This window comes from Vulpes lagopus, chromosome 7 (assembly GCF_018345385.1).
Source record: "Vulpes lagopus strain Blue_001 chromosome 7, ASM1834538v1, whole genome shotgun sequence".
Classification (NCBI taxonomy): Eukaryota; Metazoa; Chordata; class Mammalia; order Carnivora; family Canidae; genus Vulpes; species Vulpes lagopus.
Window position 1 is genome coordinate 92,155,476 of NC_054830.1, and position 19,887 is coordinate 92,175,362.

Sequence of the window (19,887 nt, forward strand, 5' to 3'; positions counted from 1 at the left end):
CACTTGAGGTAGCACGCTCCAGATCTATTAACTACCTCCTAGTAATGCTTTCACTATTTGACTTGAGGGAGGATGGCCCTAGACTCCTGAATCTCATTAGTCAGGGGAATACTCTATGCCTGTGTGTGTATATCTCTATTTAATAGTGAGACACACTCATCTGTCAAAAAAAAAAAAAAAAAAAAAGTAAACACCATATTGTCAGGTGTCAAATTGCTTTATTTCTACTGATATGTGTTCTCCACACCAAACTATGTAAGAGACAGAAAAATGGCTTTGAAGTCAGACAACCTAGGCTTCTCCCCTAGCTGCTACTTACTCTGCAACCTTGAACCAGTCTCCTACATGAGACTCATTTTCTTAATCTGTAAACAAAAGTGATGAATGTTCCTGTTTTAGTATCAGTATTTAGATTGTCATTGGGGCTGAATTACAGGAGAAACGGATGTGAAAATGCCTAGCACAGTATGCGGCTGCTTGGTAGTTGTTGAACCTGAAACCAAAGACAGAGCTACCTAAGCACAAAGAGCCACAACGCATTAGGAATGACAAAATACTAAACTTCATTAACTGTAGAAATACAGGAGTTTGGAAAAGACGGAGAATTTCTTAAAGGATCTGGGCTTTTCACTGAGCTCCGAGAGACCAGCGAGACTTTAGTAAATGGACAGGAAATTTCTGATGACCCTCATCTACTTAATTCTGCAGGATTAGTCCCGATCTAGGCACACCCTGTCCTCTCCCAGATACAGCTGATCCTCAGGGAGATAAGAATCAAGACAGAATAATGAAGAAACATGAATCTTACTGACATAAGAAGTTAACTGTAAAGTTAAATATCCTTAGACATATGAGGTTTTTATATGCATAAGTACGCACACTGTGGACAATTCAGTTATCTCTATGGTTCGCCTTCATTCAAACAAACTTTCTGCAGGCTAATGGAGATAATACATGAAAGTCACTCCTGATTGTTCCAACTGGCTGAAAGCCTGTAGTAAATTAATTCACAAATTTGTTCCCAGCTTTATAAGACCCTGAGCTATAGCTCTATGAATACCTTTGGGGGAAGGTGGAGTGGTGGCGGGGTGAAGGGGGTGTGGAATTTATCTTACTCCTTGGCTGTAAAAGGCAACACCACCAACACATGAATTGGGTTCTAAAATATTAACTCATCAGACCCAATAAGAGCTAAATGACCCTATCCTTTCCATTAATCATTTTCTACATTCAAGAGACTTCAATCATGCCATTGAACTCTTTTCCCATATTCAAAACCACACTCTTAAAACATCTCATTTCATCTCTAGAGTGTTTCATGATAAACAGGGTGGATGTCAATGATTCTTATCTAATCTTAGCCTGCATCTGAAAGAAGATCCTATAACTACTACCTACTATGTGAAGATTTGACTTTATCTACTCATAACGAAATATCTGAGATATGCAGTTACTTGCAGGTCTGAACTTAATAGGCTAGATGACATGAATGTAACTTTAGATCCTAAATTTCTAAAGACCACAAATGTAAACAGTCACATCTGAGCAGTACCTATAACAGCAAAAAGTAAACAAATTAATAAATTGGAGGTTAGGGCTTACAATTTGTTGACATTTTAGTAACAAAGACCACCAGATGATCTAAACTGAAGTCCAAAAAGCTACAATGTAAGTCCTAGACTGTGTTAATATTTTAGAAAGCCTAATAAAACTATATGCTCCCACACGAGTCACAGACCAATTAAAACATTAAATAAGTATGTTTAACAATTTTTTGAGGTATTCTTTTCTTTTTTAAAAAAAAGATCTTAGGGATCCCTGGGTGGCGCAGCGGTTTAGCGCCTGCCTTTGGCCCGGGGCGCGATCCTGGAGACTCGGGATCTAATCCCACGTCGGGCTCCCTGCATGGAGCCTGCTTCTCCCTCTGCCTGTGTCTCTGCCTCTCACTCTCTCTCTCTCTATGACTATCATAAATAAATAAAATCTTTTAAAAAAAAATCTTATTTTTTATTTTTCTTTCTTTTTTAAAGATTTTATTTTATTTTTTTATTTTATTTTTTTTTTAAGATTTTATTTTTAAGTAATGTCTACACCCACAGGCACCTGAGTGACTCAGTGGTTGAGTGTCTGCTTTTGGCTGAGGTCATGATACCGGGATCCAGTCCCACATCAGGCTCCCCACGGGGAGCCTGCTTCTCCCTCTGCCTATGTCTCCGCCTCTCTTTCTGTGTCTCTCATGAATAAAGAAATAAAATCTTTTAAAAAAGTAATGTCTATACCCAACATGGGGTTCGAAGTCACAACCCCCAGATCAAGTCATGTGCTCTACCAACTGAGCCAGCCAGGTAACAAGGTATTCTTTCCTATTTTTCCTTTTTGTTTTGGTTACCTTTTATGATTGGAATAATAAATTTTAAGGTATTTAGTTTAATAGAAAAATCTTTTAAAAGCATGGAGTCCGGGCAGTCCAGGCAGCCCGGGTGGCTCAGCGGTTTAGCACCTGCCTTCGGCCCAGGGCATGATCCTGGGGTCCGGGGATTGAGTCCCACATCAGGCTCCCTGCATGGAGCCTGCTTCTCCCTCTGCCTGTGTCTCTGCCTTTCTCTCTCTCTCTCTCTCTCTCTCTGTCTTTCATGAATAAATAAATAAAATGTTGTGTTTTTAAAAAATAAAATAAAAAAATAATAATAAAATAAAAGTATAGAGGAGTCCCAAGGCAGGGCAGGAAGAAACCAGTAATATTGAGGAGTTTGGGAATGCCAAATGGAACCTGTATTTGTTTCCATTTTGATTCTTCAGTCACTGGATTTCACAAGGGAAATCTAAATCATGGGTCAAAGGGTCTCTTTGTCCAATCAAATTCAAAGAATAGTTTCAATTATTTAAAAAGGTTAAGTCATGCACATAAGTCTCCAGATACATGCCTCATATGACAAGCTTGAGCCAGAACTAAGGTATTAATAATGACAGCCATGAAATGACATTTGTTGCTTTGTACTGAAACAAACTGTCTATGGCTGAAGCATAGTTTTAAGAACAAGTACCTATAACTACAGGTTTTTGATTATTACTGAAAACCCCTTGCAAAGGAATTCAAGTTCTAGTCTGACAAATATTTCAACGATTGAATGCAAAGTTTACGGCAGAGAAAGAGTCAATCTCCAAGTATCAGAGAGGAAATGGAACCAACATACTTATATTCCAGACTAGCATCAAAGCAGCAATTTTCCAGGGCATCCAGAGACTTCATCAGAAGAAGGTTCATCTGTTGGCCAGATATATCACTGGGCAAAGGCCAAAAGGAAAAAATTCAATTATTTAAAATCATTCAAATGTCCAAAATACTATAATGATATTTCCTCTTAATATTTTACTGAACAAGGAACAATAATATTGATGATTCACATATACTTATTTGCAGACAGAGAAATGGAGTCAGAATTTATTTAAATAACTAAGTTCCTGAAAAGTATAATCACTTGTAAACCAATAAACTCAAAATCTGTTACTTTTGTATTTACTCAGCTCATTCAAATTTCAAATCACTTAAAAATAAGAACCAAAATCAGAATTTCAGATACATTTCTAAGGATGCTAACCTGATTTTCTTCAGAATATTTAACAACCCATGAAGCTGAAATTAACAAGAATCATTCCAAATCTCTTTCTTGCAAAGACCATTACTTCTGATTTCATGTCTCAATTGTGAAGGCTCTTCTATTCCTTTTACTTACATTTGTTTTTTTAAAGGTGGCGGGGGGAACCCCAGACATATATTTTTCTACCTTTATAGAGTAATTGATGTGGTTTTGCAATTGTCTTGGTGAGAACTATGACTTCTACAGTAAAAGAAAACTTAAAAGGTAGTTCTATGGCTGTTTTTTCAGGCAGAGTTGTGGGCTTCGTCACCAACACTTTGCTGTCAAGGGGTTTCTAACATGTCAATTGTCATACTGCTGCCTTGGACCATGCTCAGTGGAATGCAGCCCCAGGAATGCCAACCAGCCACAGGATACTTTAATGTCTTCTCAAACCAAGAATATAGTGATTTTGCCTGAGGTGAAGGATTACATTCTGCAGTGAGCACACATGCGCGTGTACGCACGCGCACACACATACACACACACACACAGTTTTAATAGCTTTGACTAAGTCCTATTATAGCTGTTCTCTGGAGTAAAATATACTTAACTATCCTAAACAAATGCTAAAGAGATCTTACTAGTATCCTCTGGGAGTTATGACAGAAGCAAACTTTGTAATAATATGCTTTTCTGAATAAATTCTAGACTGGAATTTAAATTCAGGCGACTTTTTCATAAGCCATAGTCAAGAATGGATTATCATGATTCTCTTCTACAAGGTGATTTTTCATTCTTGAGACCAACATACTGTCCTAATCCTGTACCCCTGAGGGGCTCATGCTGGACCACTGAGCTGATGTCCCTGACTATTCAGAGCCAACAGCCCTCCAAATGATTACCCTGATTGTAGAAAAATAGAAACTTTCTCCAAAATGTCATTATCGAGTGACATTGTCATGATCTAGTAAAATATTTATTAGCACCAAAAGGCAAATATTTCAGATTCCTCGGCTCCAAGAAATTAGGAAGGTGGGGACCATGAATAACTATACTGGTGGCTACAGTACTCACGAACTGGCCAAAAGAGGAAGCATGCTGTCCAAACAGATCATTAGAGCAAAGTGAAATCTGCACTGATTCTGAAGGCATTAGGCCGTGGAAAGAACTTCCTGGTGTCCTTTTCCACCCTCTCCTGAAGGTGCAGAGTCAAGTAAGAGAGACGGGGTGGAAGGCAATCCAGGAACTGGGATGAATCCTTCTGGTTCCTCCAGGTAGTATGATTCAATTAGCCACAAGTGCAAGCTTGTCAAGCCCTAAAACCAGCAGCATCTCATCCTAAACTAATGAAGAAGGGAGCCAGAGCCAAGATGGGATGAAATGAGTTGCCTGGAATTAAACTGCCATGGCTCATTTTTAGTTGTAAAACATGTTGCTTGAAAGATACTGAAGAAAGAGCATGAACACAGATGGTGAAGAAACTGCCATTTGTAGCATAGTAGCAAAGGGGGAAAAAATCACTTTCAAGTTTTGAGTCTTTAAAAAACATGTTGCATTCCGTCACACACACACTCAAGATATGTTAACAGTCAATTCACATGCAAAGGGCAGCTTTCTGTTCATGTCCAGAACTAGGCCTGTAAATACTAGTGTTGGTCAAGAGAACAAAATGAACATTCTAAAAACGTTTCATTTATGATCACAAAGACGAAGCCAGTCTTCCCAATCTGACAGATGTTTCCAAGAGCTGAAAATGATCATCTGAAAGATAGTATTTCCCTAGATCAATAGCAGTTCTCATAAAGGTTTCACATAATGGTGTTTGCACAAAGCTGTGTAAATTACAAATGCAAACGTAACCACTGGTTTCAAACCGAAATCTAAATATAGCATAATGTTATCCAGTTTACCCACATCGACACCGTCTCTTGGCTTTGGACAGACTATTAATTTCTGCCAACCCGGGAAGTTTAAGGACATGCAACGTCACAACAGGATACCTCTCCCAACTATCATATTTCCAGTGGGAAGGTGGGGATAGGGGTGAAATGGGGCTGAATTCCAAGTCATTGCACATCTAAATATTCATGATATGCAAATATTCATGTTGTACCACACTGTAATCAACCTGCATATATAACATTCTAAGATTTGTTACAAAATAAAGAACAAATAGAATGGACAACACAATCAAAGTAGATTCACGCACAGGGAAACTTTCCTGTCTAGTGGAACTTTCCACCTAGGTCTTTGATACTCGGGTAGCTCCATTCAAGGGTAAAGCAAGCAGTCCAAAACTAAGCAAACTGAATAAAGCACACAGGATAATATGCACAGATTAAGACTCTTGAAGGATTATAAAAATGTAGCCAGGGCACAGGATAAAAGCAACCTTTTAAAATTGGGTACATGCAGTTCTCAGGTGATCTGGGTGATTCCCAGCGCCCGTGAGGCGGCAGGGATACTCCAATCTTTCCCTTCCATTTTACACTGATATCAATAAAGGATCGCCAATTATTTTCACCCTTATACGCCAGGAAAAAAAAAGAAGCTTTTTATTTTTAGCACCATCAGATTATATTTTTCCTTATATCTATTATTGCACGGGTGCATCCAGGGTTTCCAGGTAGCATGGAATGATTTTCAAGTAATCATCACTTTAATAAGAACAACTCTAAATATACACTAATATCTTTGTGATGACATTCTGGAAAGATAGATTCACTCACAAAGGAGAAGAAAGGATCAACTCACCCATTTCAAAAAGTTTAGCAACCACCCATCACTCAGATAGAATGTTCGTGAATGTGTGTGTGCATGTGTATCATATCCTCTGCCTAACATCAACAAGAGGAAAAGGATGGATATTTTAATAAACCATACCTGAGTTTCTCCTCACACAAGCGAGAGAGAAACATCCCCAAAGCAAGGCCCATGTGGATTTGCACGGCTTGAGACTCATCAGCTCTTGGTTTCCCAGGTAACCTGGCAGTCAGCATGTTTAGGATTTCCTCAACCTTCTCTTTGCAAGAAATAATGAAAACTGGCACGAGGAGAGACAAAGCCGTGGCGGCAGCAGAGCGGGCAATCGCACTAGCTGTGTTTTCACCAGAATAGGATTTCTAGGACATGCCAAAGGAAGAAAACAGGGGATTGGCCTTTTGTTTAAAACATCAAGGAAGCACACCTATCACAAAAGCACTACACAACAATATCAGCATCTCTTAGATCCACCCCCGTCGATCAAAAATACAATTTACAAAAGTCTATTTCTGTGTTTGTCTGTAGGTTACCTTTTCACTCTTCCTTACCAAAACAATTTCCTACTAAACAGTTGGTTAATCATGTCCTTTTAAATTGAAAAAAAAAAAAAAATCATCATTGTCTTCTTTTAAAGGGTGTGAATTCCTTCACCATAAACACTGAAAAAACATTTGTGTTTTGAAAGCCTACATGTGTTTATAATAATAATAATAATAACCTGAAGTGAAATTACCCAAGCTTGGAGAAACCACCAAGCCACATTATAAATGTCCAGAAAGCCAGTTTTCTAGGAGAGAAAGAAAGCATGCATGTAGTGGGTGGGGAAGGGGAGGGGTTGCTAAAGTTTAGTATAAAGGAATAAGTGTAAGTTTAGCACAGGGATCTATTGGCAAATCTCCCAAAATTTTTGGTGGGAACACTTCCCAGTAGATGGATTATTTCCTACAGGGGGTTAATTCCATTTAATTAAAAAGGAAGTTGAAATCCTAAAAGCCTCTGGTTACAAAGCAATAACCAGCTACTCAAAACGAAATGGAGAACTCTATATGTGCCTTCCTATATGTAATTATGGAAAAAGAAATGAATAACAACCCTAATAAAATGGCAGGGCAGCTGAATATGAACAGCTTCTACAAGAATCCCATGTTAGGGAACTCCAACACACATTATATACATTTATAAATATGTCTCAAGTGGGGAAGAAAGCCCGTTCATCATTTTGCACTATTATCCACTTCAAATTTTCAGACACATCATAAAGGCCATGCTGTCCCTTGCAGTCAAAGCACATTAAAAAGTGTTTTTAATCCTGTACCCATTTACTCTCTAAGCTTTAGTACTTCAAGGATAAAAATCAAACATGTGCTAAGGTATTCTTTAAGTTAACATTGCATCATTGTAATGACAATACTGTTCAAAATGACTCAGCTGCTAGAACACTGGAAGTAAAGAAAGTGGCTTTTGAATCAGGGCCTTGAAGAAGTATAAGAATGCAAAAATCACAAAGGTAAGAGGCAACCCTGAGCTGGCTACTAGGAGATTATTTTTATTGGTTTGCAAGAACTAAGCAGCATTATTAGAAATCTCATAGAATATCCTATCCTGGTGAATATCTGAACCAGATAGCTATTGCAAAGGCCTCTACATAAACTAGAATAAAGGAGTAAAAACACTTCCGATAGAAAACAAATTATCATGATGCAATTACTTCTTTGTGTAAAATCTGCCTTCCAATTTAAATCTATATTATCTACACGTCATTTTTTTTTTTTTTTTTTTTTTGTCTCCGAGTATAGTTAAAAATCCTAGCTCCGGACCCTAAGGCCCAAGAGCGCTGTACAGGGAAGACCTAAAGCAATGTTGTTTCAGGCTTAATTCATGATCTTAGCAACAGTTCACGACCTGTGCTATATTTTTATTCACGTTGACTATAATCCTCCACCACTCAGCTGATTGTCCCATGATCACTGTAATTCCCTAAGCAGTGGAGAGTGATAAGGAAGAACCAAAATAATTCCATGCAGATATGGAAAGAAAGCATGGACTACAGCCAAAGGAAGGGGAAATAAAACATAAACAAAAAGGTGTATTTTCCGTTTGTCTCTAATCTTAGGATATTAGCAGAAAGAAAAAGGCTAAGCGACAGGTGCTTTTTTATGACCAACAACAATATTCCTTTGTATGTATAGAGCATTTCACAGTTTGCAAAACATTTTCCCACAAGTTATATAATGTGATCCTCGCAAATCTTTTCTAAAGTTGGTAAAGCATTCATTTTTACCTTCATTGTACAGATAAGGAAAATCAAATGATGGGTAAAGTATCAGGTCATCAGTCACAAAACCAGTAAGGGATGGAGCTGAGGCTACAACAGCTTAAAGATAATATTGTTCAATTGCCCACGTTACACATAAGGAAACAAAGGTCCAAAGAGATTAAGTAAACTGTCCACTATTCACAAATCCTGGAATTTAAAAAAACTATGACTAGAAACTCAGGGACCCTAGTCTTTAACCAATGCTTATTTCACTACAACTGTAACTCTTGACTCTGACTACACATGGGAATCATCTAGAAACCTTTGAAAATACTGATGATGCCCAAGGCCCATCACTAAACAATTAAAGCAAAGGAAAGGCTTACAGGTATTTATTTTTTCTATATATATAGAGATTTTATACACATTCCCCACACATGTGTATGCGCACACATACACTCTAAATTTCCCCAGGTGATTCTAACATAAAGCTATGACTGAGAATAACCATACACTATGGTACGGCTTTCATGTTAGCAACTAATATGAGCAGCATCAACGCTTGACTTTTCTGATCATTTTTAAAATTTTATTTCTCAGACTTACATAATAAAACGAGGAGAAAAGTTGTCCTCTGGGTTGGTAATGGCTATCCACAATGACCAGGAGAGTATCAGACACCATGGAAACCCACTCCTTCATCGAAAGGAAATTGGGCTGAACCTGCTGGTGGAAAAACACATGAAGTGAGGAGCACCTGGGTGGCTCAGTAGATGAAGCATCCAACTCTTGAATTTGGCTCATGATCTCAGGGTCCTGGGATCAAGCCCCATGTTGTGGGGCTCAGCACTCAGCAAAGAGTTTGTTTGAGGATTCTCTTTTCCTCCCTCTCTGCCCCTCCCCCTGCTTGCTTTCTCTCACTCTCTCACAAATTAATTAATTAATTAATTGATTTTAGAAAAAAGAAGAGAAACACGAAATGATAATGGAAAAAAAGAAAAGAAAACCTAAACATTATTTCTAGGTCCAGGGTACAACCCCTTTCTGTATTAAAGAATAAAGTACTATTATCAAAAAGTAACATTCACCCACCAGGATTTTAGGAGGCGGATAGGTACTTGATGAATACACATCCTCAACCTGTGCCCCAAAAGGAATAAGATTTACCTTTTATACAAGACAAGCAGAGGTGAGAGGGCAGGCGGTTGCAAAACAGACTGCCTCCGAGAGCAATCTGGTGCCTGCCTGTTGTTTAGCGAGGGTGATGTAGGGGTTAAAGGGAGAGACGTGCAGGGAAAGAAACTCAAAATGTCTCATTTCTATGACTTGCTATTTCACAAAGGAGGCAATAAAGCAGTCTACAAAATTTTCATATCATCTTTAACATTTCTGCTTACCATCACCATATATTTATCATTGTGAATCATCACAACATTTTGCCTAGCTAATTAGGTATGAAAGCACAAATGATCTTCAGTTGGGAAAAGAGGAGGAAAGAGAATGCAAAAACAAAACAAAACAACAATAACAAAACCCAACTCACTAAAAAGAGAACTTGGTTTTTAAAATATTTCATGACCATGGATGTCAAAAGCACCCGTTAACTCACAACGTGACACTCAGGTAGTGCAAACGACAAAGGTCAACACAGTGTTAAGCATACTTGGAATTAATGCCTTGACTCAAAGAAGGCCTTCTGCCTAGGATCTTTGGCCCTTAGTCATATGCAGATTTGAACAAAGTTTGAAAACTTCAACTTTAATCAAATAATGAGATCTTGAATTTGTACTGAATAACAACCAAAAACAAGATGATGAAGAATAAAAGCAGAGCCCCATCTTTGAGCTGTGTGGCTTCTTGATGTTTGTGTAGAATGTGTTACAGTCAGTATAGTACAAAAGGGTAGGGGAATAAAAAAAAAAAAAAGGATTGCCTGGAACTCAAACTCTGAGCTAGACCCCTGATTATTACTGGTGCAGATTACCTGCTTGACTGCCCCAAATCAGGGATCCTAGAAAGGCATGTTAACTTTTTAGGTCATGCAGATTCTACTTAGTATATTGTCTCTGCTAAAGTACTCCATGGCTCTTTCAAGGATATAAAACATCTTTCTCATAAGTCAAATAAGATTCAGAGTTTTAAGCTAAATTTTCATACGGTAACTACACTTTTATCGTTCATGCAATAATTGCTTGGCCTCTTTCCCTTCCCTACATTTGTAATATACATTTGTAGCTTTTGCCACATAGGCTCTATTCTCTTGTTTACTGGTAATGGCACCTTTTGGAGAATTCACTCCACCATGATTTGAAAGCTTGGTTAAAGGCTCAATGAAGCTACCCATCCAACCTGCCCAAGGTGTGGGCACGAGACATAGGGACTCTAAATCTTGAGTGATGCAAGCACAGTATGTGACCAGAGCTGATCCATCCCAGTGGTGATAGTCTGCTGTGATGGTTCTCATGTCACTTCCTGTGCCTAATGCTCTTCCCCAAACCCAGTTTTAAGCTTTGCCTTCAATTCCATGGGCTTCCAGATGCCACATCCTTCTGCTTCCTTTCTTATTTAGAGGAGAGTTGGTTCCTTTGCTTGCAACCAAAAAACTCCACCATGAAAAAAAGAGTACAGATGGCCCATAAGACACAGGGAGGGAACACAAACAGACTGAATAACATTGAATAAAGAATGGTTTTTCCAGCAAGAAGTCAGATAATGGTTACTATTACTAAGGGCTTAGTATCTACCAACCATTGTGCTCTACATATATTCATTCATTCATTTAATCCTCACAACAATCCTATCTGGTGAGTACCTTTATCCCCACTTCACAGATGGGGGAACAGGCTTTGCAAGAGGAAGTTACCAACAATAGACCACAGAGCTACTAAGTGCAAGTATTGGGATTTAAATATAGTACTCTCCTCTTCCAAAGCCTATGTTTTTTAACCACTTGGCTATATTGTCTCCAGATAATGATAGCTACTAGATAATGGGGCTTAAAAGAAGAATAAATCCATGCCTTTTTATTTTGACAGATATGAATTATCTGAAAAAGTACATTGGAAATGAACATTGGCCAGCTCGCCACATGTTTAATTAAGAAATAAATGCCTTGCAAAAATGAATAGGCACTTTGTCATTGACATCTACAATTAAAATGCAAAGTACAATTTTTTTCAGTCAGTAAACACTGCTTATTTATCATTTTTTGACAGCATTGTTCACTTTCAGTAAGCCTAGTTAACCTCCTAAGATTGGTTACCACTGATGTAATCACAAAAAGACAACCCCTGTTGCATAAAATTGGTACCTTCAAATGGAAATGACCACTTAACTGTGATGGAGAAAGCAAAACAGAAAAGCAGCAAGGAAAAGTGTCTGAGGAGCCCCTCCAGCTCGCACTGTAAAGGCCCATCGAGTAACATAACTTGGTGCTGCCGCCAAGCACAGGTCTTAAAACCTCATCAAGTAAGGGCCAGACTCAGAGAGGCTTCTCACTTTTCAAACAGTTGCCCAGCTGGTTCAAATCACCCTCCACTCACCTCTGGGACCCCCTCAGAGTCTGAGGAGAGGCTGGCTTCGTGTTTGGATACGACGACAGCGAGGCTGCTTAAGGCTAACAGTGCGTTGCCCTTGACCACTGGGCTCTCCCTGTTTAAAAAGAAAAAATTCCAGGAGAGGATTTGGGGGCATTAACCAGGAGAAGAGAAGGTGTTATTACAGAGAAGGCAGATGAGGTCAGAAAGCACTTCCATTCCTTCACAGAGCTTCATCCATGCACTTCTGCTTGTACGCTGAAGCTGGCAGCCTTTCTTTCTTCTTCTGACACTCATGCTGATATCTCACATGCTGATATCTCATTCTTCATTTGCGTATGGTCATTAGACTGTGTGTGTGTGTGTGTGTGTGTGTGTGTCCTACAAGTCTAAGCTCATATATCTAAATTTTTTCTCAGGGTTTTTTTTTTTTTAAGATTTTATTTATTTATTCATGAGAGAGGAGAGAGAGAGAGAGAGAGGCAGAGACATAGGCAGAGGGAGAAGCAGGCTCCATGCAAGGAGCCCGATGTGGGACTGGAGCCCGACGTGGGACTCGATCCTGGGTCTCCAGGATCATGCCCTGGGCTGAAGGCGGTGCTAAACCGCTGAGCCACCGGGGCTGCCCATTTTTCTCATATTTTTGTTTCATTGTTTGACGTGGCATTTCCTAAGCGATCTCTTTCTGTGTCATCTTTGGCCAATATAAATGTATCAATTTGTTGGGAAAACACAAGTGAGGATAGTTAGGCGAGTAAGTGCAGGAGATTGGAACGGGCCTCTGGCTTTTCTACAGCACTGGTATGCAGTTGCAGCTTTGAGTGAGCCACTTCAGACAGCATCCTCTACCCAGCCACCTGCCACACTGGTTGACTGTCAACCATTACTATCCTTCTTCTTATTATTATTCTTCTTTCCCTCAAGATGCCAAAGCCAGCAACCTTAAAGTCAGTTTGTGATAGAATTTAGAGACCCTAGATAAGATGCAAAGAAAAGGGTCTCTTTTTAAACTATCTGGATTGAGAGTTGCCCTCTCTCGTTATCCAAACAGTGTGTTTTTTTTCTAATATCAGCAACCATATCTTAAAAAGGTGACTTCTGGATTTAGTATCAAGAAAACCAAACCTTCTTAAATATACTTACCACTTGAAAATGAGCATTTGATATTATTCCATTAATACAACATGTTTCTATACAAGAAAATCTTTAGTGGGACACTGATATAGGAGTCTTGGCTTGCCATCTCTGTCGTAGCAGAACTCAGGCAACAGAGCACCCATAACCGCTGAAACGATAGTTCAGTTCTGTCCTGGTTCCCATAAATACATATTATGGGTTCCCATAAATACAGAGATTGTTTCCAAAAACCTAGACTTGAGACCTGAACATGAATCTGTGTGAACATGCTAGAATGCCTCCTGCTTAACCCAGTGCAGGAATGCAACAGATCTGTGGGATAAAGAGACTTCCATCCCCACTACCCTGGCAAGCTAAGGACCTCCAGTCCCAGCCCACAGTTATGCCTGAACCTGTGAGTTAGGTATTAAGAGGTTAATACACATGTTCTTCCATTTTTGCTTCCACTGGATAAGAATGGGACTCAAGACTTGCCATTATCACAGGCCTCCTTCTACCTATTCATCTAATCCCCCTGCCTTCTCGCTCTGCCACCTTGGGGTGGTTAAACTCAGTGAAGGCTTGCTCTGCACACTTGGTCATTCTGTTCACTCCTAAATTCGCTCCTCTACGAGGCCTACCATAATTTGATAAAACAACAATGTTTATATTAGGGGATGGGGCAAAGGGAGAAAATAGGAGGGAGACCTGAAGGCTAAGCAGATGCCTTCAACCTACGTTTTGCTAGAGTTTTGCAGTGAGGATCACTGGGAACTCCTATAGATAATAATAAACACCAGGGAGCAGGGCAAAGTCTGGGCATTCTCAGGTACCCGAGCCATAATGTCACTAACAAAACCAAAATAAATCTTTTATTTCTAATATTATCTCTTTCCTTTAGCTGAGAATATCCTGAAGCCTGTCCTGCTATAAAATGACCACAAATCCCTAAAGTTAGATTTTTTTTAAAAAAAGTTTCAAATTCTCAGTAATTTGAGAATTCGATCCCCAGTTTTTATCACTTTATAGAAAAACTCAGATGGTCACCGGAAATTGGTATCAAATCTCTTAAAACAAAGATTAGACAAGATGTCCCCAAAAATCCTCTTGTAACCACAAAATTCTAGAAGAACACTTGACCTCAGTTTCAAAACAGAGCCCCAAAGTGATTTTGTTTCAGAAGTGTCCTTGATCATGACATTCTTGAACATGTATTGTTCTTGTAAAATGGAGAAAAGTGTATGTAAAGCCACTAGTAATTAGACCTTTGCTTGCAGACTAAATACATATTTGGACATTAATCTTTGAATAGAAAAAAAATATTTCACAGTCCACACAATGCATGCTCAGACCAAGCTATATGTTTCACAAAGGTACTGTGACTAGCTCTTGGTCAACTCGACATGTCTAGCACAGTAACTTATGGAGATGAGACACTCGATATATATTTAGTGAAACAAATTCTTGGAGGAGCCCACCAGGTGAAAATCTACAACCGGTTCAGCAAAAACCCATCAGCTTGTTGATCAAATAACTATCCCTTACCAGTCAGGCAGTAGTAACTAATTTGCATAATAACATGTCAGCATCAGTACAGTATTTATCTAGGCAACACCACTAGCATTTTAATTAAACTGTCCTTTGGAACAAACTGATGCCATTAACCTAATTAAAAAGCACAGGGAAGGATGAGCTACAATGATGCTTTCTTAGGGACAAAGTATTACATTACATATTAGTAAAGTGACCCAGTCCTTTGGGGATTTTCATCTTCGGGTTCAAATCTATTTAATTAATAACAATGAAACTAAACTTACATCAATCATCAGGTTTTATCTGTGTTCTGATTCTCCCTTAGCCCTGGCCTTGATGCTTTAAAACTGCTCTTAAATAAGCAAATCAGTCTAATCCTGTGACTGGTGTTTTACTTCCTGCATTTAACTTATGGCTCAGAACAATGGTCCAAACCAGGCTGTGGCAGCCAAGATCCAAGGAAGGGAAGGCTAAGCTGGCAGCAGGTGGTGGTGGGGTGGAGGAAGCCAGTGAGAAAAAGTAAAGAGGGGGCAGCAGAGTGATTTTTCATTAATCTCTCAGCCTCTGAACCTTACCTGCTGTCATACCTACTATTGTCAGCATTGCTTTAATAAGATAAGGTCTATAAAATACTTTGAAATTTTTGATGAAAAGGCTTAACACAAGAATATGAATTATTTTTATTCCATACCACTGAGAATGTGAACACATTCTTCTTAGGTATTAGCATCATGAAAGGATGCTTTGCAAATCCAAAAATTAAAAACTTGTTGAAATAAAATTTTAGAATGGAAAATGCAAAAGCTACTGGAGAGGCAAAATTGTAGTTTAATACAAAGCTCCTAGATTCTTCAGCATTCAAGTTTTTTGCTGCAAATGTCAGAGCACTGTTTTTAACAGGCTCTAAGTATACTACATAATGGAACCAACTATGAAAGGTAAAGGTCAAAGACAACCGCCCCCCCCACTCACCCACCCAGCACCTCCTCCCCTCCAATATGCAGCTGAGTGCTCTCCCACTGTGTCTGCAATTCACCAAACTGGATAAGCAGACAAATGAGTCCCTAGTGAAGCCTCTCTGTACTTGAGTTTTCATTTTGTCAACAGATATGTCAACAGATATTTCCCAGTGCCTCCCACAGAACTGAATGCAGGGGAGGATTACCACTTCTATCTCCCTTTATTCGGAAGACATGAGGCTGAGTAGTGAGCACGTACTGTGATCAGACTTCACAGTTACATGCCTGCTTAAGAAACTACTGGCAGAAAGTGAACTCTAAGGTAGATCATGTTTTCTGTCTTTTTAAGGCAAAACCTATTTAGCCACGGAAGGTTCCAGGGCATGGTAGGGATAAACGATCCTGCAATTAAATATGTCTAGATAATATGGACACATGAAATTCTCTAGGTCAAAGGTCAATCTATGTTATTTGGTGGATAAGAAAAAAGGAAGTCCTACAGAAAGGGCTGCAGCTGAAGGTGATGGTAGAAGGGAGAAGTTGCCTTAACTGACATGTAACTTACTGCCAGGAACAATTACTCAGCTTGTTAGCAAAGGAACCTGAAGAGATTGTTCAAGCAAGTTCATTAGGGTATAATTTTCTGTTGAGAGTTGGCTTAAGATAAATAAAAAGCCTCAAGGGAGTAATACTCGTTATTTTTGTTAAAACAACCATAAGGATATGATTGAAGTTGCTTTTTTCATGGGTCTTCATGCTCGTTTTTAGTATTAAAAATTCGATTTTTACATAAAAAAATAAAAAATAAAACAAAAATTCGACTTTTAGATACCCTGGACCCAGTAACACAAAGGGAATGAAAGGAAGTACTACTTTGATTTATTTCCTGGATCACAGTTGAGATTTAATAACCTATTTGTAGAAGCCACATAATTCACATCAGCAAGGATTTCTCTTTCCCTCAACAGCCCCCACCTCCGCCCCAAACTAAATGAGAATCCTTTAAATCTAAGTCAAAGCACGGGGCACTTTGTTAGGTGTACAACAAGGGCATGACCTCATGACTCTTGATTCAGAAGTCATGTTTGTATTGATTCCTCTGTATTCTCACAGAAAGACATTAACTTAAGAACTAACTTAACATAAGAAAGGATAACAACAGATTTTTAAAAAACAATTGAAAAGTCCTTTACAATTCTTAAAGGGAGAAAATTGTAGGTACCTGCCAGGAAAAAAATGTTTAAAGAAAATATTTGGTAAGATAATAAATGGATCTTACTTTGCCACCGCCTTGGTGATCTCCTCAGTCAACATGTCTCGGACCCTGCAATAAAGATTGAAAATAAGTGCAACAGTTTATGTCGGAATAAGAACCCAATCTTTTTGCTTACCTGTCAATTAATAAGAACCTCTGGCAATGACTCCAGATCCGAGAACTATTTATGTGGAATTTTAGAGTAAGGTGAAAAAACTGTAACATGGGCTTGACTTCAAAGACTATCCCCTGCCTATCCCTTAGGTCACTTATTGGAGGCGGGGAAGGAGGTTACTGTAACCTACGAGGGACACACAGGCAGTGCTGTGATGGTGTCACCTCTTAAACTGGGTGGTGGCCATACAAGTGTCCTTTATATTATATTCTGCTATGGGCTGAATGTTGGTGTTCCCCCAAAGTCATGTGTTAAAATGTTATCTCCCTCCGCCAAAAAATAAAAGTAAAAATAAAAGCTTATCTCCCCATGTAGAGTGTATGGAGGTGAGGCCTCTGGGGGATCATGAGGGTGGAGCCCTGATCAATGGGATCAGTACCCTTGTAAGAAGGGTCACAGAATGCTTGTTTTCTCTCTCTGCTTTCAAACATGTGAAGATACAAGGAGAAGGCAGCCTCTCGAGAACCAGGAAGCAGGCCTTCACCAGCACAAGATCTCCTGGCACTTCGATCTTCATTTCCTAGCCTTGAGAACCGTGAGAAATAAATTTTCTGTTGTTTAAGCCATGCATCCAGTCTATGGTATTTTAGTAATAGCAGCCCAAACTGACTAAGACATTCTCTCTCTTTTTTGCAGAAGAGCTCAGTAAAATAGCAATTTACTATTTCTAAATTGTAGATAATAGAATAGTCACTACGTATGTATAGAGAATAAAATTTTAAATGGTTATAAAATCACTCTGGAGCTGAAGAAAAACAACTACACTTGTGGATTTGAAGATAGCATACTCAATTCAAATATTCACCAGATAAAATTTCTTTTCAACATAAAAGCCTTGAGATGAAGAACAACCATTGACTGCCATATTTATGCTTTGAAGAAGCAATCATAGATACTTTCACTATATACTTTGAGTTTCATAAGTTCAAAATTTTTATAAATATAAAATTTTTGCAAATATGTTATAGCTCCATTATTTTCATTGGAAATATTTTAAAAATCTTAGCTATTCAGTGCTCTCTGAGAATGACTCGATGTTAAGAGCCAAGTTTTTCAAATAGTTGCAAACTTCTCCTACAGACCTTAAACTTGCATTCTTTAATACTATTTGACAATAAATTTCTCTCCAATATATTCTCCTATCTCAGTCTTCCTAAATGGAGTACAGTGCATTCAATGCGGTTTTGTTTTTGCTTTTTTTTTTTTTTTTTAACTGGTCAACGTGGAATATTGAAAAATGATGACCTGCCTATGGCAGGGACAAACCTTCTATGTGTGGACTAGTTTCCACCTCCTTAACCACCTGCTTCTGGCTGTTGTACCACCAATTGCTCCTTCTCTACACATAGAAGTCTCCTTAGCAGGCGAACACATCATATAATCAACCATCTTCATAGAAGAAAAAACTCTCCAGTGATTGCCCCATTTCTCTGCTTCTCATTCATCAGAATTCATTCCAAATAGTTCTCCTCCTTCCTCTCTTTCTAGACCCTTCTATAATCTGACTTTTGTCCCCACAGCTCCATCAAAACAGCTCCTGTCATGACCACCAAGGACTCTGAAGAGGCAGAGGCTTTCTCAGTTCTCCATCTCCACCTTTTACAGACTCATAGCAACCTTTGACACAATCAGTTTCTCCTTTCTCAAAACACTTTCTTCCCTCAGTGTTTAAGATTCCATTATCTCTTCGTTTTCTTCCCACATCACTGATCACTACTTTTCCCTGTGCCTTCCTGGTTCCCTCTTCATCTTCCCCATGTCTTTTTTTTTTTTTTTTTTTTTTAATTTTTATTTATTTATGATAGTCACAGAGAGAGAGAGAGAGGCAGAGAAACAGGCAGAGGGAGAAACAGGCTCCATGCACCAGGAGCCAGACGTGGGATTCGAACCCGGGTCTCCAGGATCGCACCCTGGGCCAAAGGCAGGCGCTAAACCGCTGAGCCACCCAGGGATCCCCATCTTCCCCATGTCTAAATATTGAACTGCCCTAGGGCTCTGCCCTCTGACCTTTTCTCTATCTTACTCAATCTCTAGGTGATCTTAGCCAGCATCATGATTTTAAATATTGATAATACACAAATTTATATTTTCAGCTCTGATCTCATCCCCAAGCTCTAGACTTTTATCATCAATGACCTACCAGAAATCTCCAAATGGGAGGTCTAATTCTTAAGACCTAAACCCGATTCCTACCCCCAACAGATCTGCTTTTCTGTTGTCTTCCCTATCTTAGGAAATGGGAAGTCCATACTTTTAGTTATTCACAGTCAAAATCTTGGAGTTATCTTAAATGCCCATCTTTGTCACATTCTTCATTCCATCTCTCTATATATTTTGGAGAATATATCCAATATACAACCCCCACCAAATCATCATTTTTAGAAGATGAAACTCAAGCTGTATGTTAAAGATAATCACAGAGAGGATGCGAAATCCAAATTCTTAACCACTAATCTTAAATTCAACGTCCTAATGTTTTAAATTGTGCTGCTATTTTTAAAGTTAATCTAGAAAATGTAACTTAGAATTACTTAAACACATGCACACAAAGCTTCTGTTTTCTACATATGTCAATTATCAGTAAATAAAAACCTAAACTCGAGTAAGCATTGAATAGATTTTTAGATTAAAGAAACCTGTGACTGCAGGTAAAGCATTTAGATTCTTGGCCATTCTACCTAGATTTAGGTTGCTGCCACATTAATCTGACAA

General features: G+C 38.8%; 1 protein-coding gene across 3 annotated transcripts in view; it reads right to left on the reverse strand.

Moving 5' to 3' along the window:
* The window catches only part of FOCAD (focadhesin), a 308,502-nt gene that overhangs the window by 63,933 nt on the left and 224,682 nt on the right, over positions 1-19,887 (reverse strand). For 2 of the 3 annotated variants that reach the window (XM_041762114.1, XM_041762115.1), the window contains exons 24-28: positions 17,025-17,069; positions 12,144-12,252; positions 9,208-9,327; positions 6,465-6,703; positions 3,195-3,284 (exon numbers count right to left, since the gene is read on the reverse strand). In XM_041762114.1, the coding sequence (XP_041618048.1) occupies positions 3,195-3,284; positions 6,465-6,703; positions 9,208-9,327; positions 12,144-12,252; positions 17,025-17,069 (603 nt within the window). The remainder of the gene's footprint in view (positions 1-3,194; positions 3,285-6,464; positions 6,704-9,207; positions 9,328-12,143; positions 12,253-17,024; positions 17,070-19,887) is intronic. The other variant, XM_041762113.1, reaches the window with a different exon arrangement.